This window comes from Pongo abelii, chromosome 15 (genome assembly GCF_028885655.2).
Source record: "Pongo abelii isolate AG06213 chromosome 15, NHGRI_mPonAbe1-v2.0_pri, whole genome shotgun sequence".
Classification (NCBI taxonomy): domain Eukaryota; kingdom Metazoa; phylum Chordata; class Mammalia; order Primates; family Hominidae; genus Pongo; species Pongo abelii.
Genome location: NC_072000.2, coordinates 104,563,789 through 104,587,111, shown reverse-complemented (window position 1 = coordinate 104,587,111; position 23,323 = coordinate 104,563,789). Strand labels below are relative to the sequence as shown.

General features: G+C 60.2%; 2 protein-coding genes across 8 annotated transcripts in view; one reads left to right on the top strand and one right to left on the bottom strand.

Moving 5' to 3' along the window:
* The first annotated feature begins 1,338 nt into the window (after positions 1–1,338).
* DEGS2 (delta 4-desaturase, sphingolipid 2) lies at positions 1,339–15,392 on the top strand. The gene is made up of 3 exons (XM_009249481.4): positions 1,339–1,420; positions 11,251–11,993; positions 14,247–15,392. The coding sequence occupies exons 1-3, from the start codon at positions 1,339–1,341 to the stop codon at positions 14,391–14,393; spliced, it is 972 nt and encodes a 323-aa protein (XP_009247756.2). The 3' UTR covers positions 14,394–15,392.
* Positions 15,393–16,910: 1,518 nt separating this feature from the next.
* The window catches only part of EVL (Enah/Vasp-like), a 172,694-nt gene continuing 166,281 nt past the window's right edge, over positions 16,911–23,323 (bottom strand). For 4 of the 7 annotated variants that reach the window (XM_024231255.3, NM_001132696.1, XM_054529796.2 and 1 more), the window contains 3 exon segments: positions 19,908–19,974; positions 19,362–19,419; positions 16,911–17,440 (listed from right to left, as the gene is read on the bottom strand). In XM_024231255.3, the coding sequence (XP_024087023.1) occupies positions 17,403–17,440; positions 19,362–19,419; positions 19,908–19,974 (163 nt within the window). In that variant the 3' untranslated portion in view covers positions 16,911–17,402. 7 annotated transcript variants of the gene reach the window in all.

Here is a 23,323-nt window from a genome sequence, read left to right as displayed (position 1 = left end):
GTGATGGCCATGGTGGCATGTGGGTCCCCCTGCTGATGGAAAATCTGGCCTCTGTGTCCACCTTTCCCGTGGCTAATTCAGGGGATGGTGGCTGGCGGCCACAGGACACCCATGCCTTCCTTCCGGGCACACTCAGGACTGCCTTTGGCCCTGAGCTAAGGAAGGCCTGCCAAGTGTACCAAACCCTGGGCCATGGACTTCCATGGGAGGCACAGAAGTGCGCCCTCACTGTGTGCCCGCCCGTGGCAGCTCTGGCTGATGTGTCAGTCAGCTCCCAGGCAGCTGCCAGCGGAGGCCAGGCTCTGGCCCCTAGGCACAGCAGGTCCACCCTCCAAAGCTCCAAGGGAGTGGGAGAAGGAACAAGAGGCATCACTGAGAAGGTGAAGATGAGGCGCCCTGTGCCCTTACCTCCCCAAAACCAGACTTTCCATTTGAGAACATTCAGGTTCTTCCTTGTTTCCGAGCCTTTGCGTCTGCTGTTCCGCCTACCACCAATGCCTTTCCCTTTTCTAGCTGTTGAACTCCTACCCACCCCTCAAGGCCCAATGCAAAAGTCCCTTCTACTGGATCCTAGCTGCTTCAGGGCCTACCTGTGTCATGGCACGTATCACCCTGAATTATAACAGCCACTTCTGTACCTGTGTCCCTATCCAGAACTCAAGTTCTCTGAAGGCAGGAGTGGGTCTGACTCATCCCTGTGAGGTTGCTGCAGACGCATTATCTCCCCTTTGCATTATTGGTGAAAGGGGCGGGTGGAGGAAGGGAGGATTGCTGCACGAACCTTTCCTCAGCGCCTGTTTACTGGCACCGTCGCATCCATTCCACGCCGATCCTCCGCAGTCCCTGTATCCTGCCAGCCGCTCCTCCGTGGGGCAGGGGCGGCGCGAGCCACAGGGGCGTGCCCGCGAGCGGGTCGGGGCTGCGGAGAGAACGGGCCGGGGTAAAAACCCGACGGCTGCCCACGGGTGGGCGGGGCGCGCAGAGCCGGTGGGAGGCCGTGGTGGCAGCAGTCGCCCCCGCGCATCGAGGGACCCAGGGACTCGCGCAGATGGCATGCGGCCACCTCGGTCCTGCCGGGGAGCCCCATTTCCAACCGAGGCAACTGAGGTTCCCAAAGCGCCAGCTACCCGCCGGGGTCTGGAGGGCGCCGGGGCCTGGCCGCCCCGCCCAGCCAGAGGTGCCCCGCCCCAAGCCTGGCGCACCTGGCCCCGCCCCGCCGGGACCCCGCCCCTGCCCCCGCCCCCTGCCCTGATCAGAGCTGGTTCCGCGCCGCCGCCGCCGCGACAGGTGCAGCAGAGCCGAGCCTGCCGCGCTCCGAACGGCGCCTCCCGCCCCACCATGGGCAACAGTGCGAGCCGCAGCGACTTCGAGTGGGTCTACACCGACCAGCCGCACACGCAGCGGCGCAAGGAGATACTGGGTGAGCGCGGCGCGGGTCCCCCCACCCGGTGGGGACCGCCCCGTTGGCCCGTCTGGAGTCGCGTCGTGGGGTCGAGCACAGACGGGCCGCTCCAGCTCTGGCCCAAATTCCAGCGGGCGCTCCGCCATTGCCGCTCCCCTCCCCGGGGTCCCCGGCCGGCTCCCCGAGGGTCCCCCACCCTGGCCGGGTCTGAAACTCCCCGGGACCTGAGGATTCCGAGGACCCCAGTACGGGTCCGAGCGCCAGGGAGCGTGTCCCAGCTGCCTCGCGAGCCACTCCCCGGGCCGCGGCCGGGGCTCTGGGATGCTGGGACGCGAGGGCGCAGGGGCGGCCGCGAGGGCCTGCTGGACGCCCAGGATGCTGGGACGCGAGGATGCAGGGGCGGCCCCGGGACGCGCTACGAGGCGCACGCGCTCCCTGGGGCGGAGGCAGCTTGCGCGCTGCGGGGCCTCCACCCGCAGTCACTGGGCGCCTGCTGCGCTCAGAGCCCCTGGGTCCCGCGGCCACAGGCGCCCCAGGCTGAAGTTCAGGGCGGATGAGCGCCGGGAAGCGAGCAAACGCGAATGAGAGGCGCGCGTGTTTTCTTTGAAAAAAGCAAAGATTGTACTAAAGAATCCTTCTATTCTGGCATGTCGCTTATTATGTAGTGGCTGTTTTCCTTGTTGCTTCGTGTCCTCTGCGAGGAGGGCATCTTTACCCACTCGGAGTCACTCTCGTTCATGCCAGAGGCCCCATCCAACCCACAAGCAAGGTGGCCCCGGTGAGTCGTCCTTGGCCCGGGCTTACGGAGTTAAAGGGCCTGCGTCTGGAGAGTGGCTTTTGCCCAGATGCTTTTGCCCAAATCGCCACAGGCTGAGACAGGCCCGCCCCTCCCGCTTCCACGCCGGGAGGCACCCCTGCCTAAGTCAGCACCGCGCGTTGGCACACTTTGTAATCTTCAGTCAGATCGGGGAAACAAGACTATTCACTGTGGCTTTAATTTGCACTTATTTGATGGATGGTTTCACATTTTAATCGGGCGTTTTGTTTAATTTAATTAATTTATTTAGAGACAGAGTCTCGCGATCTCGGCTCACTGCGACCCCCGCCTCCCAGGTTCAAGCGATTCTCCTGCCTCAGCCTTCTGAGTAGCTGGGATTACAGGCACCTGCCACCACACCCGGCTAATTTTTGTATTTGTAGTAGAGATGGAGTTTCACCATGTTGGCTAGGCGTGATCTTAGCTCACTGCAACCTCTGCCCCCTGGGCTCAACTGATCCTCCTACCTCAGCCGCCTGAGTAGTTGAGACTACAGGTGTGTACCACTATGCCCGGCTATTTTTTTGTATTTTTACTAGAGACAGGGTCTTGCCATGTTGCCCAGGCTGGTCTCAAACTTCTGAGCTCGAGGGGTCCACCCATCTCAGCCTCCCAAAGTGTTGGGACTACACGCATGAGTCATGAGCCACCATGCCTGGCCTGAACAACTTTTTTTTTTTTTGAGATGAAGTCTTGCTCTGTCGCCCAGGCTGGAGTGCAGTGGTGCGATCTCCACTCACTGCAACCTCTGCCTCCCAGGTTCAAGCGATTCTCCTGCCTCAGCCTCCCGAGTAGCTGGGACTACAGGCGAGTGGCACCACGCCCAGCTAATTTTTGTATTTGTAGTAGAGATGGGGTTTCACCATGTTGGCCAGGCTGGTCTCAAACTCCTGACGTCAGGTGATTCACCCGCCTCTGCCTCCCAAACTGTTGGGATTACAGGTGTGAGCCACTGCGCCCAGCCAACTTTTTCTTTCTTCCTCTTTTTTTAATCTCATGGCAGCATACTGAGATAACATGACTTTTAAATGTTTGAAACCCAAGATACATTGGGTGGCTAGCCTGTGACTGCATCCCGGGGTAGCTGGGGCCTCAGGAGCTGGAAGCCTCTGTGTGGGTTTGTGACTGCTATGGTTTCTCCTGGGAGGTGAGCTGCAGCCCAGCGCCGTCTGGTCCCAGCAGTGGTAGCTGCCTCCTGTATGCTGTGGAACTCCTGGGGAGGGCCGGGAGGAACCTTGGGGGTCATCTGACCCTCCCTCCCTGCTCATCACGTGAACAGGGCAGGTGTCCTGGCTACTGCCCCTCAGCAGGTCTGAGGTGGGGCTGAGGCTGCAGCAGGGGCTTCCTTGGCCCTGTTTGCGTTTCTGTCCCCTCCCCTGGCTATCCCCAGCTTCACTTCACAGGACTCATTGGGTATCTGGCCCCATGTGGAAAAGACAAGAGGCACATGGCAGCCAGTGTCCTGGTCCCTAGGAGCTGGTATCCATAGAATAGGAGCTGGGCCTACCCCAGGGCCATCTGGGGGGACCCAGACACTCTGGGCTGTGGCCTCACTTTCCCAATCTGCAAAACGGGCAGTCGTCCTACCAGGCAGAGTAGGTGTGAGGATGAGATGATACCTCAGCTGGGAAAGTGCCCGGGGTGGTAGCTGGCTCTCCAGGACATGGGGAAGGAGCTCTCTCTAAAGAGGGAAGCCACAGGCCCTGGAACCAATCCAGGAGGCTTTCTGGAGGGGGTGGCTAGGAAGGTTGAAAGACTTGGAAGGGGGAGAGGCACCTGGGGCCAGGGCTTGGGGAGCACAAGTCTTCAGGGCTGGCTCTCCAGCTTGGCCCACGCTCCTTTTCCTGCGGGGAGGAAGCAGGGGCTTCCTTTCCACCTGTTGTTTTCAGCTAATAAACTTGGAATGTGCCATTCCCTCCCTCCCTGGCACTGGCACAAGCTGTTCCCCAGGTGAATGTCCCTCCTCCCTGCTCTGCCGGGCTCTGTCTTGCTTAGCCTTGCTCGCTCAGTTCAGTCCCACCTCCTGCAGAAAGCCCCTCCACTGCTCCCAGACCTGGCCCAGCTGGATGGGGACCCCTCCTCTGGGTTCCCCTCCATGGCTCCAAGCCCTCTGGGCTCTGGGCTCTGGGCTCTTTAGGGCACAGTTGAAGAGCTTGGCTGTGGAGCTGAACTCCTGGCAAGGACCCTGACACCCACTTATTAGCCATGGGTGAGTCTGTAAACAGATGAAGGAGTTGGGACCTGGGCAAATTAAAAGGGGTTAATAAATCATACCTTCCTAATGGGGCTGTTGGGCAGATTAAATGAGGTGATATGTAAAGTGCTTATTCCAGGACTTGATGAGTATCAGCTGCGATGATAATGATTAATGTCTCAGAGATAGACCTGGCAAGGCCTGTCATTTCCCTAAGAACAGGGAATACTCTCTGCTTCCTCTATGCCTATGCTATTCCCAGTCCTCGGAGAAATGCTCTGTGTAACTGCCAGCATCTCTTTATAGAAGAGGCAGGAGTGAGGCTGAGAGAGGGGAAGCAACTTGTCCAGGAACACACAGGCCAGGCTGGTGCTCAGGCAGCCTCCTGCCCCACCCAGCTGGCTCCTGCAGCCTATGCCAAGCTCCTGGGTGCCCAGGGATGTTCAATAAAGATCATAATCTGACAGTCAGAATCCAGGAAGTCCGTGCAAAGATCTGGCTCCAGGAGCTCTGTGGGTTGGGGCCAAAGTCCATCTCCAGCTCCTGCCTGGGAGGGGGGACATGCTCCCCAGAACATAACTTCCTAAGAAAGTGGGGTCTCCTAGGCCAGGGCTGAGGCTCCCTGACCTGAAAGGGCAGGACCAGAGCCAGCGAGACTGGCCCCATCAGAGACCCAGCCAGGCGTGGCCGGTGGAGTAAGAGGCAAGCTCTGGGTTTGTTTTTTTTTGAAAATGAATAGCTTTGTAATTGTGTTTGTTTTTAAATTATGAAAGCAGGGCACACATGGTAATACAAAAATTCAAATAAAGAAAAACAAAAGAGGAAATCCCGGAAGCGAGACTGCTGGCTGTTGCTGGATTATTTGCTTCAGAAAGGCCGGGGCTGGGGCTCTGTCAGTGGTAACTGGTAAAATCCAGGACCAAACTGCCAGAGCCACAAGGGGAACTTGGGGCTCCATCTCCCAGCCACGGAGCTGCTCGGCTGCAGGGTAGCCCTATCTCTGTAACGTACGGGGGCCTGGCTGCTCCCAGACCCTCAGTATATATTTGTCACCGGAAATGAAAGGCAGGTTTAGTGAGCAGCTGATAAGGTGGACACGTGCCACACCTTCCAGATCCAACTAGGTCCTGAGGTGCCTCCCGCACTGGACAGGGTCAGGCTTGTCTCTTGGCACAAAACCTCAGGTGGCAGGGATGGAAGCTGTGGGTAGGTGGCTTCCCAGAGCATTAGGCCAGAGCTGGGAGGAAGAAGTTTAGGAAGGAGGGGATTAGGAGGGCTTTGCTGCCTTTGTGAGGAGAGGCTTGTCCCAGGTCGGGTTACTCAGCTGTGGATGGGTCGGGGAAAGGCCACGTTGTGTGGAAGCATTTCCTGCTGTGGCCACCAGGTGGCATCGTCAACCCTGAGCAGGTTTGTGGTGGAACAGGGAGCTGGGAAGCAGGTGGCGGCAGAGGTGGAATGTTGGAGTGATGATGGGCAGTGACAGGGGCACCTCCCATGTGGCCAGTGAGTAACTGTCATATGATGGCATTTGGCCTCCCTGGGAAGGTGATACAGCAGGTCTCCCTAGATGTTGCCAGAGCCAGGGCTTGGGGGCTCACTGGGGCCCAGTGCGGAAGAGATAAGAGGCCCCTTTGCTTTTGGGAGCCCTGCTGGGGACAAGACAAAAGTGACTTTATTGGCAGCCAGTCAGGAGGGGCAGGGGTGGAGTGGCCTGCAACTGGGAGTAGGGGTCTGACATGGGGTGGTCCCTGTCTCTGCTACTCTTGGAGGCAAGGGCACAGCAGCCTCTGTGGCCTGGCTGCCTGTTTCTGATGCAGTTCCTCTGCTCAATGACTCAGCAGATTTGTAAGGAGAATTTCTGGGCAAAAGCTGTAACCCATCAGAGTCGCACCAGGGTGATGCAACTGTCCTGTGGGTGTAGGGGGCTTTGGGCTGGCCTCCCTTCAGCAGGCCCTGCCTCTGGCTCTGCCCTTTGGCATTTGATGAGTGAGCCTGCTAACTGGTATAAGTGTGCAGACGTTTCACACCTTGGCACCTGCTGCCTCTTCTTCCCCATGGGCCCTTAGGGAAGACCCCACCTCCATGTGCTCCCAGCCACAGAGGCTGTCAGAGCAGATGCCTTACAGATGGAGACTGAGGAGACAGGTCCAGAGAGGGACAGGGGCTTGCCCAAGGGCACACAGGAGTCTGACTGAACCTGATCCATGATTTTTTTTTTTTTTTTTTTTTTTTTGAGACGCTTTGTTGCCAGGCTGGAGTCCAGTGGTGTGATTTTGGCTCACTGCAACCTCTGCCTCCCAGGTTCAAGCAATTCTCCTGCCTCAGCCTCCCAAGTAGCTGGGACTACAGGCGCATGCCACCTTGTCCAGCTAATTTTTGTATTTTTAGTAGAGGCGGGGTTTCACCATGTTGGCCAGGCTGGTTTTGAACTCCTGACCTCAAGTGATCTGCCTGTCTCAGCCTCCCAAAGTGCTGGGATTACAGGTGTGAGCCACTGCGCCCAGCCCTGATCCAGGATTTTCTCTGGGTGCTTTGTGGCAGTGTAGCCAAGCACTAGATCGGTGCTGATGGAGTCCGAGTCCACATTGGGGCCTTGCTCACCATTGTGCAGGCCTGGAGTCGGGGGTCCTGAGTTCAACTCTTGGCTTGGTCAGCCTTGCTGCACCTTGGTGGGCCCTTCTTTGTGCCTCCCTGGACCTCAGACCCTTCCTTTCTGTGTCCTGCCTGGACAGGGTGACTTCTAGCAACAGCTGTTGTTAATGGCCACCTGCCCAGATGCCTCGTGCCTCACTTGGGGCCACTGATGGAAGCCGTCTGTGTGGGTCTGTGTATCTTGGTTCCAGGTGGCTGTGCACGTCGGGCTCTGTGCTGCCCCACGGAGCAGAGAGCCCTCAAGGCACATGTGTCGCCCAGCTACTCCTGCCATCCAGGCTGGAGGTCTGGAAGGGCAGAGTCACACCTGAGGTCAGCTGAATGCCCACAGCAGGACAGAGCTCCCAGGCTGCGCCAGGTTTGGGTGTCTAGCCAGAGCCCATGCAGGCCCGCAATTCCTCATGGGGCTGCCAGGGAGCTGTGTCTCTCCTTGTCCTTCTCTGCCTTGGGCATTCCCCCTCTCTTGTGGCCCAGAGAAGATGGGGCCCAAGGCCATGGAACCCATTGACTCCCACTCCCCAGCCCCACCCATTCTCCCTGTCCCCCTTTCTTTGAAAAGGCCCTGGAAGAGGCCCTGTATTAGTGTTCTCCAGAGAGACAGAACTGATAGGATCTATCTATGTATCTCTCTCTCTCATCCATCCATCTATCTATCTATCTATCTATCTATCTATCTATCTATCTATCTATCTATCTAATCTATCTGTTTTTGCCATTACTGTCACCCAGGCTGGAGTGCAGTGGTGCAACTGCGGCTCACTGTAGCCCCGAACTCCTGGGCTCAAGTGATCTTCCCACCTCAGCCTCCCAAGTAGCTGGGACCACAGGCCCACACCACCACACCTGGCTGATTTTTAAACTTTTTGCATAATAAGGCCTTGCTATATTGCCCAGGCTGATCCTGACCTTCTGGGCTCAAGGAAACCTCCTGCCTCAGCCTCCCAAATTGCTGGGATTACAGTGTAAGCCACCATGCTTGGCTCAATTGATCTATCGATCTATCTATCTTCCTTCCTTCCTTTCCCTCCCTCCCTCCCTTCCTTCTTTCCTTCCATTCATCCATCCATCCATCCATCCATCCATCCAAAGAGGGGATTTATTAGGGGAATTGGCTCATGTGATTATGGAGGCTGTAAAGTCCCATGACAGACTGTCTGCAAGCTGGAGACCCAGGGGTGGCAGTAGGGGTAGCATGGTTCAGTCTGAGTCTGAGGGCCTCAGAACCAGGGAACTCGATGGTGGAACCCTCAGTATGATACTGAAGGCCTGAAAGCGGGTGGAGGGTGCTGGTGTAGTTCCTGGAGTCCAAAGGCTGGAGTTTTGATATCCAAGGACTAGAGAAGCGTGTGTTGCAGCTCCAAGAGAGGGAAGCGGTGGGAGACGGAGAGAGGGATGGGAGGAGAGAGGGAGGGAAAGACAGGAGGGAGACCCTTGCTTTTGCCTTTTTGTTCTATCGGGGCCCTAGCTGATTGGATGGTGCTGGCCCACATTGTGGGCGGGCCTTCCTCACTCAGTCCACTTACCCTCTGCCAGTCTGGAAACACCTTGACAGACACCCAGAAATAACGCTCCATAGCTCTCGAGGAGTTCCTGAGTCCCCCTGGAACCCAGCTCCAGTGCCCCTTGCCTTCTCCATGATGCCCACCCTGGCATCTCCTTCCCGTCCTGCCGTCCTCTGGTGCCTTCCTGTCGCCCTCCCTGCCCCATGCCCTGGGCGGACCCACCCTCGCTACCTCATCTCACCCTCGCCTTGCCTCGGGCTGTGCTGGAACGGCTCCTGCTGAGACGCCATGACCTGGCTAAGTCCAGGGACACCTGCTCTCTCTTCTTGCCCCTGAACCTCTGTGACCCCTGGCAGCTGACCACCTCCAAGCCCTGGCTTCAGTTACGACTCTGTCCTGACCGCACCCAGGGTGACCTCAGCCACGACCCACTCCTGCACATCCAGTCTGCATGGCGTGGTCCCAAGTGTTCCTGGCATGTCCCCACTCCCACTCCCGCAGGGACCTGGGTGCTCTGCAGCTGAAGATGGTAGATCTTTGCAATCTTTGCAAAAAGCGTGGGTTGTTTTCTCCTGGCAAGGAGTCAGTCAGCTGACCTTGGGTGGGTGCAAAGTAGACCCACTCCTAAGACAGGGCTTCTGGGGGCCCACTGGAGGCTGGGGTGTTCAGTGAGGCCTTTCTGCCCAGTGGGTTGGGACTCCCAGCCTGTGCCACCTCTGGAACTCCTTGGGTGCAAAGCTCTAGCAGCTGCTGTTTTCAGAACTGTCATGGGGCTCCTGCTCTAGCAAAGCTTCTCTGGGCCTCAGGCCTTTGGCAGGAGCCCCCTGTACCCGCAGTGTGGGTGTCTCGGGCTCCCTGAGTGCCATTCTCTGCTCATTCAGCTCCTTGGGGGTCCCTCAGCCACGTGCTGCAGTCCAGCAGGTGCCTGCAGGCAGGTGAGGTGACCTGGGGCTCCCTGCATCTGTTCCCTCCTTGAGTCGCACCCTGCACTGCCTGTGCTCAGCTGCCTCGTGCACTGCTCAGTTTTCAGTTACTTCCAGCTCCCAAGCCTGCAAGCTTCGGGCCTGCTCTTGTTGAAACAAGCCAGGGCCAGGCCATCGCCCCAAGACCAGCTTTTACTCTTCGATCAGAGCACTTCCTTTAATGACAATAGTACCAGCTTGTGCCTATTGAGCGCTGGCACCCCCAGGGCTCAGACTATCGTGCTGGCCTCTCCACAGCCTGACGGGCATAGAGGAATGGTGTCCCCATTTCCCAGATGGGAAGATGCAGGCTGGTGGGGCCCCTGCTATTGGCCAGGTGATGGCTGGGGTTGGGCCCCTGAGGTTTGTTGGGACCTGCCTGCACTAGGCCTCTTGCCAGATGCGCCACACTGGAAACAGCCCAGAGTCCACTCAGAGGGGACTTAGGGGCATGCCTGTTGGATGGGCCAGCCCAGTGGCTGTTTCTGGGGTCCCAGTGGCTCTGGAGGCCCCAGCACACCTATGGGAGACAGGAGCAGCCCATAGCTGGGGCCGGGTGAGGGGCTGGCGGGGTGGGCGCTGCTGTCCTTCTGTGTGCAGGTTTCTCCTCTCTCCGGTGGTCCACAGTGGAGCCCCTGAGGGAAGGCTGGGGCTTGGAGGGGCAGCTGAGTCCTAGGAGGTGCTGAGGAAAGCGGGAAGGGCACGGGGCTCCCTGAAAGTGGGCTGCACAGGGCACGGGGAGGGACCCTGAGGGTGCACCCCACAGGCAGAACTTAGTATCTCTGTTCAGCATATGGGGAAAGTGAGGCCCATTCTCCAAGGTCAGGGCTGCCAGGCTCTGTTGTGGCTCTCGCCTCTGAGGGGTGCAGGAGTGACTGATGCTTCCCTGCACCCAAGAGCTGGAGGCCTGGGCTGGCCACCCCAGAGCTGCCTGCTTGTGGCTCACCTGGCACAGGTGTGGTCTGCCCCTCCCTCTTGCCCCAAGGTTTGGTCTCCTTCCAAGGGGAAGCAGTGGATGGTTGCCTGTAGAATGGGGGATGGGGGGGTTGGGGTGGGAGTGGGGCTGGAGCTGGCCAGCCCCCAGGTGGGTTGGCTACTGCCCGGCGGGCAGGGGCGTCCCTGGGTAAGAGGGAGGCAGTGGGCAGTGGTGCCTTGGGACCTGCAGTCTCAGCCTACATCCAGACACACAAAGGGCACTTTGCATGCGACTTCCTTGGCCCTGCGCCTGGGCCAGAGCCTTCCTGAGTGGGAGCTGCCAGCAGGTCCTCCTTGCCCTGCCTGACAGAAGACATTGCTTCCCTGCCTGGGACCACTTTGCTGCGGGCGCTGGGCCCCCACCTCCTGGCTGAGGCCCCCCCTGTGCTTGAGTACACAGACAGCACTGAGGCACAGCCTCTGAATCGTCCCCGCTGGCCCAGACCTGCTGGGTGGGAACAAGCTGGGATGAGGCCTGGCTCGGGGAGCAGCAGGGCCCATCTGCCAGCGTGGGCCGCAGGTGCCCCTGCTGGAGTCCCGCCCTCTGAGTCTGGTGGGATAAGGCTCGGCTAGGGTGGGGGCCAGCGGGCCCTCGAGGGACAGGGCCTGTGTGCAGGGGTAAAGGGACCAGCGAGGTTTGCTGGCCACTCCCACCTTCTCACCCCTCGGCCACTGCAGTGGGAGCGGAGGAGGGCGGGGTGCAGCCCCACTGAGCAGGGCCTCACACCTCCCTGTCTTCCTTGCAGCCAAGTACCCGGCCATCAAGGCCCTGATGCGGCCGGACCCGCGCCTCAAGTGGGCGGTGCTGGCGCTGGTGCTGGTGCAGCTGCTGGCCTGCTGGCTGGTGCGCGGGCTGGCCTGGCGCTGGCTGCTGTTCTGGGCCTACGCCTTTGGAGGCTGCGTGAACCACTCGCTGACGCTGGCCATCCACGACATCTCGCACAACGCGGCCTTTGGCACGGGCTGTGCGGCGCGCAACCGCTGGCTGGCCGTGTTTGCCAATCTGCCCGTGGGTGTGCCCTACGCCGCCTCCTTCAAGAAGTACCACGTGGACCACCACCGCTACCTGGGCGGCGATGGGCTGGACGTGGACGTGCCCACGCGTCTGGAGGGCTGGTTCTTCTGCACACCCGCCCGCAAGCTGCTCTGGCTGGTGCTGCAGCCCTTCTTCTACTCACTGCGGCCGCTCTGCGTCCACCCCAAGGCTGTGACCCGCATGGAGGTGCTCAACACGCTGGTGCAGCTGGCGGCCGACGTGGCCATCTTTGCCCTCTGGGGGCTCAAGCCCGTGGTCTACCTGCTGGCCAGCTCCTTCCTGGGCCTGGGCCTGCACCCCATCTCGGGCCACTTCGTGGCCGAGCACTACATGTTCCTCAAGGGCCACGAGACCTACTCCTATTACGGGCCCCTCAACTGGATCACCTTCAATGTGGGCTACCACGTGGAGCACCACGACTTCCCCAGCATCCCGGGCTACAGCCTGCCGCTGGTATGTGGCTGGGGTGGCAGGGCTGCGGCGGGGCAGGGCTGCGCAGCCATCGGAGGAGGTGGGGGCCCGGGAAGGGCCTTGGGCCATGCCTAGCAGCCTCCCTCTTCTTGTGCTGGTCATGGCATGGCCACTCGCACTTGTCCCCAGGGCAGGAGGAAAGGCCACACAACACAGGCGAGTCCTCTGCTGGAGGCTGAAGCAAATTCAGGGAGGTGGGGTCTGAGAGGCATTTCACAGTCCAGGCTGCTTGAGGCCGCCATGATACTGACGGGGTGTCTTCCTTGAAGAGGAGCGGCATTAGCAACACTGCACAGGAAGCACCATCCTTCCCATCTGCAGTCTCTTTCCCTGCTCATTCCTTGTCATCACCCTGTGACCCTCCAGGGGACAGAGAGAACAGGGTGGGCCTTGCCCTTCGCAGCTCAAGGGGCTTGGGCAGAGCTGATGGGGAGCGGAAGCCCCAGGTATGGGCACCTCTACCTTAGGAGACTGGGAGCTGGAGAATTCCTGAATGAGAAAGGAGGAAGGGGAAGGGGGAGGAGAAGCCGTCCCTCAGCCACTGCCAGCCTGCGCCTTGGTAGCCTCTGGCTGCCTGGAAAGAGCTGGAGTTACCTGTGGCAAAGAGGGCGGGAGGAGGTGGCACTGGGGAGGTGTTCGAGCACCTGAGCGCACGCCTCTGTGTGCACCGGGGTGTGCACGTTGTCTTGTGTGTGAGCATGTTTGCCCTGGGATTATGTGTGGGTGCCTGCCCACGTGCGCAGGTATTTGCATGTGTGCCTGGGCGTGTGCACACGCATCTGCGTGTGGTTATGTGTGAGCGCTTACCTGGTTGTGCAGGTGTTTGTGCACACATCCCTGTATGCGTGTGTGTGCACCCTGGCCTGTGTGACTCTGGAATCCCTCAGACCAAATTCCAAGCCTGGGCCATGGCCTGTGCCCTCCATTCCGGCTGGCAGTACCAAGGCGGCGCCCTGCACCAGGGACCATCTCACTTGAACCTCACCACAGCCCAGGAGGCAGCTGCCTCCTCATCCATTATCCCTGTTGTATAGAGAAGAAGGCAGAGGCACAGGGGGAGACGTGCCCGCCTCAGGAGGTGACGGGGCAGAGGGGAGACGTGCCCGCCTCAGGAGGTGACGGGGCGGAGGGCAGAAATGCCCGCCTCAGGAGGTGACGGGACGGAGGGGAGAGGTGCCCGCCTCAGGAGGTGACGGGGCGGAGGGGAGAGGTGCCCGCCTCAGGAGGTGACGGGGCGGAGGGGAGAGGTGCCCGCCTCAGGAGGTGACGGGGCGGAGGGGAGAGGTGCCTGCCTCAGGAGGTGGCAGAGCAAGAATCCAGACCCAAGTTGGCGAGAGTGCCTGCTGTGGGCCACGAGCCTTTGCCTCTCCTGGGCAAAGTGAGAGGTTCTGGGTGCCTGGTGCTGGCCCCGCTGTCCTGGTTTGCGGCCAGGCTCCCTGCGTCCTGAGAGCATCCTTAGGAGGTGACAGGGCGAAGAGGGGGCAGGAAGGGCATCCCTGTGATGGGAGCTGGGCCAAGGCTGCATGCTGTTGAGCAGTGGGGCGGCGTGGTGGTGGCGCAGTTGCGGGCGCTGAAGCTGGGAGCACTTCTTGGAGGAAGTGGGTGGGGGTGTCTGTGTAGAGCAAAGGCTGGAGGGGACAGCAGGTGCTCAAGAGGCCCTTGGAACGTCACAAGCAGTGAGGCTGGCCGAGGCCGAGGTTGGCGGGTCACAGGGCTGAGATGCATGGGTGTGACACTGTGGTCTGGCAGGACTCAGGCGGGCACTCAGCACTGCGCAGGCGCTGCGGGAGAACCCCCCCCGAGGGCCCACCACCCCAGCAGTGGGGTCTGCTTGGTCAGAAGGCGGGGCTGAGTGGAGTGGTGCAATGAATTCTGCAACTACCACTTGGGGCAGGTGCTCTGAGCTGAGCCCGTGGGTGCCTCTGCCACAGCATCCTGGGCGCAGCTCAGGCCACCAGGCCCTCCAGCAGCCAGCACCAGCCTTCTGGGCACCCAGGAAGTGGTGGGTGGCAGGGAGGACCAGAGGGGTGGCCTTGTGTTTGGCCAAGCTGGACATGGGCACCCCAGAGGCGACGGTGTGTGTGCATTATGTACACCCGTGTGTACGTGCGCAAAAACGTTTGTACATGAATATGCGTATGCATGCCCGCTGTGTGTGCTCAGGTGTCTGCGTGTGTGCTCGCGGGTGCGGCCCCGAGGAGAACCAGCCCCTGAGCCCCGCCTTCCTCTCTACAGGTGCGGAAGATCGCGCCTGAGTACTACGACCACCTGCCGCAGCACCACTCCTGGGTGAAGGTGCTCTGGGATTTTGTGTTTGAGGACTCCCTGGGGCCCTATGCCAGGGTGAAGCGGGTGTACAGGCTGGCAAAGGACGGCCTGTGAGCCCGGGCTGCCTCCTGGTGGCGGCCATTTTCCCCCACCGGCCCCTCGGCCTCGCACCCCAGCACTGAGAAGCTGCATTTCCTTCCTGTGCTCTGGACTGCTGTCCTTGTCCCCGAGGAGTGTCCCGCGCAGCCACACCTGGCGACAGCAGTGTGGGCTGCAGGGCTGCGTCTGCACGTGGACTTGCCCTGGACCTTGAGTGTGGCCCTCCCTTTCTGGGCCTCCCCGGGTGAGGCCTGGCCCTGCCCCACCATGACCTGGGTGCTCTGAGCCCACGGTTCCCAGGGAGCTGACTTCTCTGGGGTGCCTGTGCCCTATATTAAACCCGGCGTTTGTTTCACAGCCCATGGATTGTGCTTCTGAGGGGGTGGTCTGGGCTTTAGCCTGGCCCCAGGGAATGGGGCGCTGGGCCGCCCCGATGGATGGAGCTTGAGGCCTGAGTGCCACTTCCTCCAGGCCAGGCCCAGGTCCTGCTGTGCACTCCTGGCTCTTTGTGGGACGGTGGCTGCTGCTGGCAGTGCTCCCTGAGGGCCTGCCACTGTGGTGTGCACACACACTGAGGTGTGGACAGCAGAAAGCTCACTTTGGTCATCTGTGTGGCCCCAAATCCCTCTTAGCGGCCTGGGGATCCCACTGCTCCCTTGCCTGGCTGAGCCATACAGAGGCTGGCTCCCCCATCCCCCTGAGCCCACACCACCTGCCTCACCCCCACCCCTTGGGCCTGCTCACCACCTGCTCTCCGTATGCCCTCCCGCGGCAGGCAGCGTCCCTGAACCCAGAGAGGGTCTGTCCCCAACACCAGCTCGGAGGAGGGGCTGGAGGACCTCTGCCCAGATCTGGCACCCAAGGCCGGGGGCTGGCCAGGCAGGTGACTGTCCTGGTGAGCCACAGCTCAGAGGGATGTGGGCCGGGCAGCGTCCTGGGAGCCTGTGTGACGTGGGACATGTGTCGGTCCTTTCTACAGAAGGGCTGAGGGTGCAGCTGGGACCTAGGAGGTTGTCTTCTCCTGGAGGGCAGGGCTGGGTTGGGGTGGGGTGGGTCCTGATGTCCCAGAGGTGGGCAGGCAGCAGGAGGGGTGCCTGAGCGAGGCCCTCCCTGCCAGAGAGGGGTGGAGTGGGCCCACTGCAATCCAGCAGTGGATGCAGCTCCCACCACCACCTTGGGGAAGGTGGCCTCAGTCTCCAGGACTTAGGAATGGAGACTGAGGCTACAGTCAGGGTTTGAAGGCCTCTCCATGAGTGGGGTGCCGGGGGCTGTCCCTGCTGGCCTGGGAGATGCAGGTCTCCCCCGATACCTGGGAGTGGCCCCGCACAGTGCCGGCCTCCCATGTCCCTGAGTGGGCAGCCTGCTGAGTGGCGCAGGGAAGAGGCCTGAGCCCAGGACTTGTTCTGCAAAGGAAGTGCTGCTGGCCCCGGCACCAGGACTTTGAGCCGGGCAGCCCCTCCCTGTGCACACAGGCCCGCCCACAGGCTGAGGGGAACCCAGAGCACCCGCTCCTCCTGCTGTGCCTGAGGGGGCACCTCGTCCAGCACACTTTTCTGCAGACAGCGCAAAGGGGCATGTCCAGGCCTCACCCACAAACTGAAGGCTGGGCCCAGGGTTGGAGCATGGCTCCGAAGACAGTCCTTAGAGCTCTCCTGGGCATTCTACACGACTCCTGGCCTGGGGGGGAGTGGGGGCGGCAGGGAAGCAGGAGAGAGCAGCTCTGAGCTGTGGTCTGCAGGCCCTGGGTTAAAAGTGCCACCAGACCTAGGCGAAGCCACTCAGAGAGCGGAGCCTCCTAAGGGGCAGAGCCGTCATATTCCTGTTGCTAGGGCTGCCGGGAAGCCCAAGGACGTGCAGTGTGCTAGGAGCCGGCCCTTGAGATCAGCCACTGGGTCCCAGCAGGCAGTGCCGCTCCCTCCCCTGCCATGGCCCTCAGGGGCTGCTGGGCACACTGCTCTGTGGCTGCGGGAGGTTATGTGGGAGAACTGGGGTCATGAATGGTCACAGGATCTCAAGGCCTGCTTGTTGGTGGCCCTGGTTCCTTGAAGCTGAGGGTCAGAGCCTCTGTCTCTGGCTGTTGCCTCAGGGCAGGGGCCTGGGACAGCCCATTGCAGGCCAGGTGGTCCTCCCAGGAAACTTTGTGGGGCTGAGGAGAAGGCAAAGCTGCCTTTTGTTTGCCTGGTGCCTGCTAAGCCCCAAGTCCATCCCTCCTCTGAACAGGACGCTCACGGGGCCCTGCCCGTCAGAATGCACGCGGAGTCCTGTGAGGTTCGGGGGTGTGGGCTGCACTTAAGGACCATCTTCCTTCCTGAGGATCCCGTAGGGAGTTCCCTACAGGCAGGACCTGAAGCCCAGCCCCAGGATACCACCCCACCCTCCCGGGGCTTGGGAATGTTCTGAGCCCAGCTTCCTGTCGAAGACCGCCATCTTGCTCCTACGACTCCTGGTCACCGTGGTCCCGGGCCCTTCTCTGAAAAGGGGCATCCCCAGCCCGCAGCGTGATGGACCAATGCGAGGGCCTGAGCCAGAGAGTGCGGACAGTAAACGGTTTATTACTGTGTGGACACAGACACCGTGGTGCATGACAGTTTCAACACCATGAGCGCTGGGGACGGAGCTGTGCCTGGACAGCGCTGCGGTGCGTGGTGGCGCCACGCCGGGCCGGCTGTCACTGCCAGCTGAGGCGCTAACAGCGTCACCTGGGAGAAAACCTGGAAACTGTCTAATGAAGCAGGTGACTTAGGGGCGTCTCTCTAGAAACCCAAAGAAATGTACCTTAAATAAGCAAATATAAAACACAGAAAAGACGAGCAGACCTGGTGTTCTGTGTCAGGCAGAATCTAAAAAACCCAGGAGTTGTTGGTTTCCTCACTGTAATGTGTGATCGCAGGTCAGGACGTTTCACAGCAGTGCGCCCAGGCTCCTGTGCGTGCTCTGGTGCACTGGAGTCTGGGGCTGGCTGGGCTCCTGGCTGTCCTCTGTCACCGGATGGGCTCGACGAATCAGCGCAGCGAGGCCGGCCCCTTACGTGGTGCTGATCCCACTCAGCTCCTGCCTGATGGCTGCGGGACAGGTGGCGGCGACTCAGGTGCAGCCATGACCAGTGCAGCCCGGCTCCTCATCAGGGCCCCGCACCCCTGGTGTGAACCTGCCTGGTATGTGCCCCTGCTCCATCTCCTGGGAGCCCCACCCAGGCTTTGGCGTAGATCTCTGGGGTGATGACCAAAGGCTTTGGGTCTCATCTGCCATTCCTTCTGTGGCAGCCCCTGCTGCCACTGCCCTATTAGGGGAGGACCTGGTGTGGGGACAGAGGCCGGTGCCCTGCCTGTGGCCTCATTGCTGCTGAGGAGTGCTGGGCACCGGAACCCTGGTGTGAGGAGCTGCTCTGTGTGGGGACGCAGGGTCTTTGGAGGCTCTGGACAGATGGGTGTCCAGGTGCCGGGGGCCCGGGAGCCCTTCCCCCAACATAGTAGAGGCTGAGGCTCTGCCCTCCCAGCTCCTGCAGGGGTCAGCAGGAAATCTTGGCCCTGGACCCCAGGGACTGCCCTGGCTCTGCTCACTCCTCAGGAGAGGCAGGGTCCTCTCTTGTCTTCTTACCTCCCCCTGGCTTCCTCACCACCCCAAGCTAGTGCTCCAACCCCCGGCCTCCCAAATTTGGGCCTTTCCTTCCTTCCTCTGGTATCCGTTCTCTCCCAGACTCCCCCTCCTTTATGTCAACTCAGGCCTCTCCCTGGATGGACCTTGTTGGGCCAAGAGCCAACAGCCAGGAGAAGGTGGTGGGTGGTGGGGGCTGGGGGATGGGAGCTGCTTCTCAGAGCCCCTGGCATGGCCCATGCCTCCCGCCGGGCTCTCAGCCAGGGTGGGTTCTACCTGGGGCTGTACCCACAGCAGGTGGACTGGCTGTGGTAGGCCCTGGGTTTCTGACCCAGCTATGCCTGGGGCCGGACGGCACCCAGCAGTAAGGCGGTGTGACCAGTTGGCTGGGTGCCTGCCTATCGCCCAGGCTGCCTCATTCCCCTCATTTGTTAACTCCTTATCTCCCCAGCCCAGGCCTTTGGGGGAACTGGACAAACAGGAACTGAGTGCTCTCTGCTCAAACAAGGGTGGGCCGGCTGGGGGAGGAGGCCTGGGTCTTTGGGCTCTCACCTGCCTCTTCCCTCTGCCATCAGCCTCCACCCCTGTGCGCTTGTGGGACCCTTTGCCCAGGTCACTGTGATGCCCTGGGGGCCAGACCCAGCTACACACCCAGGTGGTCAGCCTTTATCTCCCTGGTTGGGGAGGTAGGTGGGGAGCTGGCACTGGCTGTGCTGCACAGCTCTGTCCCTACACTGAGTCTGCCCTGCCCAGACTCCCCCTTTTCCTCTGGCTGCAGATCTGAGCCAGAGCACTCAAAGGCTCTGGTGGAAACCGGAAGGACGGATGTGATGCACTGAGACCCACCCTGCTCTGGAGCCAGAGGCTGCTCCCCGCCTGTTCCCCAGCCCAGGGCCAGGCAGGCTGTGAACAAGCTCAGGCCTGGAAGGTGCTTCTGTAGTCCTTGGTCTCCCTGTACCCCCAGGAAGGCAGAGTGGTCCCCTCAGAACCCCAACACCAGTCACTGGAGGTGGCAGTATCAAGAAGGCAATATGAACCGCCAGGGGGTGGAATGACAGAAGCTCAGGTGGCTCCTCCAGACCTGGCTCTGGAACGATGCTGGGGTCTCCCCTCCATGCTCTTCCCACGTGGGTCTTCCAGGAAGGTGCTGGGGATGTGGAAGGTCAGATTCGGGTCTCATGCTACCAGGGAGCTACAAATTCTTAGGCAAGCCACTTAGCTTTCCTGAGCCTGTTTCCTCAACTAGAGACTGTAAGAAGAATGAAATCTCACAGGGCCCAGTGCAGTATGGGCTCCAGCTCAAAACTGGAGGCCCCCAGCCTGGGTGACAGGGACCCTTGTCCTGCAGCCCCACCTGGGTACCGCCCTCCCCCGCGGGGCTGCACTCACCGTCGATGATCTCGTCCTTCACCTTGTGGAGCTCTCTCACCACCTCCTCTAGGATCTCCTGTTGGGAGAGGAGTGTCCAGGTGAAGGGACAGGCAGTGGAGATGGAAAAGCCGGCCTGGGCTGGGCCATGTCCAAAGGGCTCGGGGCCTCCTGGGCCTCTCCAGAGTTGCATCTGTCACCCTTGTCTCCTCGTGGCCCCCTTCCCACGCTGAGCGGGGACGGCATGGGAGGCCTGGGAAAATCCTGCTGCCACCTCCCTCAGGTAGACGCCACTGAAACTAAGGGCTGCCTCGGGGCAGAAAGCCCCAGAGGCAGGCCTGAGGGAGATGCCCAGAAAGGTTGAGGGACGTCCTAGTTCTGGTGATGGCAGGGGCTGGGGACGAAGGACGGGCTTGGGCACCCACTTTCTGCCGTGGCTGCTCCCTGACTGGCCTTTTGGCAGCTACGTGTGGGCCCCCAGGGCTTGCCTGGCTGTGCTGGTCAGAGACGGTCCCCCGCCTGCTGGCTGCCCTCAGCCTCTGAGGGAAGGGCACAGGGCACGCTCACCTGCTTCATCCGGTCCAAGTCGAAGGCATCCAGGGCCATGTCATTCACGCTCCCAGCAGGCTTCATCCTGGGAGAGAAAGGGCCTGTGGGTGCCCTGGCTGGAGACGGGTATGGGGAAAGCTGGCTGTGCAGAGGCCCCGCTCAGGCTGGGCCCACCTGCTCCCCTCGCTCCACAAAGGCTGCCTGCTTCAGACTCTGGCCACCTCAGACTGCTGAGAAAGACTTAACGCCCCGTCTCCACCTCAAGAGCTCTCCATGGATATCGTGACCATATTTCCCAACCCGAGAGCCAAGGCTGGCTGGGGTCAACAAAGAAACTGCTTTCTGATCAGAGACCTCTTATGCAGAGGTGGCAACTTAAGTGACAATATCGCACCCACCCGTTGCCTCCCTGGAAAGAAACACAGTATCGACAGCCTCCTCCTCAGGGTGGGAGCTCATGCTCCAAGTTGAGCTGGGGCTCGGGGAAGCAGCAGCGGTGGCAGGAGGTACAATGTGAAGTTGCAGAGTTCACACCGGCCTGGAGGCATGCTCCTGACACACGCCAGCGCCCCCGGTGCTGGAGCCGGCTCGGGCATAGCACGCCTCCCCCAAGAAACATCCTCCCATGTGGTGTCGCTTTTTTTTCTTTTTGGGACAGAGTTTTGCTCTTGTCCCCCAGATTGGAGTGCAAAGGCGCAATCTTGGCTCACTGCAACCTCTGCCTCCCAGGTTCAAGCAATTCTCCTACCTCAGCCTCCCAAGTAGCTGGGATTACAGGCATGTGCCACCATGCCCAGTTAACATTTGTATTTTTAGTAGAGACGGGGTTTCACCATGTTGGCCAAGCTGGTCTTGAACTCCTGACCTCACGTGATCCACCCACCTGGGCCTCCCAAAGTGCTGGGATTATGGGCGTGAGCCACTGCACCTGGCTGGTTTTGCTCTTTCGAGGTAGTTCTCGCGGACTATTTCTTTGAAAAGTTTCTGAACTAAGGTAACTGATTTGAATTTTATTTTTATTTATTTGAGACAGGGTCTCACTCTGTCAACCAGGCTGGAGTATAGAGGCATATCATGCCTCACTGCAGCCTCAACCTCCCAGGCTCAAGTAAGCCTCCCGAGTAGCTGGGACTACAGACATGTGCCCTATTTATTTATTTATTTATTTTTAACTTTTTGTAGAGATGGGGTCTCACTGTGTTGCCCAGACTGGTCTCCAAGTCCTGGGCTCAAGTGATCCTCCCACCTCAGCCTCCCAAAGTGCTGGGATGACAGGCATGAGCGCCGCGCTGGCCTGATTTGAATGTTAATGTGTCACACATGCATCTTCTCTGGAAGATCTTGGCAAAATGCCTGTCTATCTGGTCTTTTAAACGTGACTTGGTGCTGAAAGACACACTGCTGGGACCCAAGTTCCCTCCCACATGGATGGGATGGAGGCTGGAGCCCATGGTTTCAGGGAAACGTATGTGGCCCCTGGGTGACCATGGGCACACACATTTATCTGGCAGGGCCAGCCTTGGCTGCTGAGGGGTCACGGGCACAGAGGAGGACCATCTGGTGACACTGAGGACCAGTGTTGCCTACAGCCAGGGAGAATAAGGATGAAGAATTAGTGTTTCCCACACCCATCCAGATGAGCTCAAGAAAGAGGCCAAGCCTAGCCCTAAACAGGTCTGTAAGTAATTCTGGGTCCTGATAGGCAAATGCATACAGCCAGAGGCCCCTGGGTCCTTCAGTCCTCTCCTGTGGGTTCCAGACCCTGTTCCAGCAACAACTGCTGGGACACCTGGGCCGACTGCTCCACCTCGCCAGGCCCTGGCCCTCTCCATCTCAGCCCTGACAGCCACCCAGTGATAAACACAGCAGGCTTCCTAAGCAATGCGACGCACCAGAGGGGTGATGGTACACACTCCCCTTGGAGCCATTTGGAAATCAGAGAACAGATTTGCCTCAGAGCTGAAGAGAGACCCTATTCCAAGCACAAATGGCCTTGACAATGTTCCTGCCCAGGGAGCGACCCTTGGCCACTCACAACATGGCAGCCTGCCTTTGCTCCACCAGCAGGACATGGCGGGGTCCGCTGGGAGCACTGCAGGCTCCCCCTGCTGCTGTGTCTGCTCCAGGGCCCTCGCTTCGCCCACTCTGGTTGCCTTCCCCTTCCCAGCCTCCACCATGGCGCCCTGTGCCTCAAGCTCCATGACTGGGCCCTGCACATGAACACAATGCAAACTTCTAACTCCGCGCTCCCTCACACCCTCTTCCTCACCCTTCCCGTTCCCCTGCCCCATGGCCTGCTGTCTGCTTCGAGGTGGAGGTGCGGGGGAGCCTGGCGGGTGGCTGCAGGCTCAGGGCCCTGGCACTTACCCTTCCTTCAGCTTGGAAGGCTGTCCCCATGATCTCCGCAGAGCAGACTCCTCCTCGTCCAGGTCAACGAAAATGCCAGCTCCCGACAGAGGCTTGCCCCACCCCACTCCCCAAAGCACCCTGTCCCTTCCACCATGTGGCCCCACGCCCTGTCCAGAGCACCCCTCAGGACCACAGTGGCCTTGTTCACACGGTGCTCTTTGCAGGCAAGGACTGTCCCCAGCACACGGCCTGGCTGACCACAAGCCTTGGACAAAGCCCAGCTGCCTGCTAAGACTTCCTCATCTCTGTCCACTTGCACTGCTCTGCTCTCACCACCTGTTCAGCTCTGCAAGGCCAGTTTCAATGCCTCTTGCTCTGTGATAAGGGTGGTTTCCCTTCAATTTGTGGTGGCGATGGAGACATTCTTGATGCAGGTTCTAGAGGCCTTCAAATTCAGCCCACATGTGCCTCCAGATACTATGTGGCTGGCTGCCTCTGCCTTTTCGGGCAACCTCAGTTCCAAATAATCCATCATGTTGTCATGCCAGCTTTTGGCTTGGGAAATATGGTCAGCATGTCTGTGGGGAAACTGGCTCTGTGTGGTGGACGCAGAGGAAGGACTCTGGGCTGGAGGAAAGGGGTGGGGCTCAGCACCAGTGCTAGGACTAGTTGAACTGTGTAGGGTGCAGCCCCGGCTAGTGACCACACCCCATGTCCAGCTGTTGTTCACAGCTGTCCCCACCACCACCCTGTGCAGCAGGGGTTAACAGACCTCACTTTCTGGGGGGGAAACAGAGGCTTGGAGAGGTCCCCTAACTTGCCCACTGTCACATGTAGTGAGTCCAGAGCTGGGACTCCATGTTGTTCCCCCTGCACTACCTCTGTGGACAGGTCACTGCCCTCCTTGGCCTTGGTCTCTCCCTCAGAGGGAGGAGGAGGAGCTGACTGACAGGACCCCGAGGTCCTGGGTCTGAAAGAACAGACCACCTTTGCAGAGCAAGCTGTTAAATGCCAGGACGTGAGACAGGGTACAAGGGTGTTAGTCACGGGACGGGGGACAGAGGAGCCCCAAACCCTGGGGGACA

Excerpts from the sequence above, each read along its gene's own strand:
- DEGS2 (XM_009249481.4), top strand. The coding sequence starts at position 1,339 with ATGGGCAACAGTGCGAGCCGCAGCGACTTCGAGTGGGTCTACACCGAC. Across the intron at positions 1,421-11,250 it reads GCGGCGCAAGGAGATACTGG|CCAAGTACCCGGCCATCAAG; the intron begins GTGAGCGCGGCG and ends TCTTCCTTGCAG. Across the intron at positions 11,994-14,246 it reads CGGGCTACAGCCTGCCGCTG|GTGCGGAAGATCGCGCCTGA; the intron begins GTATGTGGCTGG and ends TCCTCTCTACAG.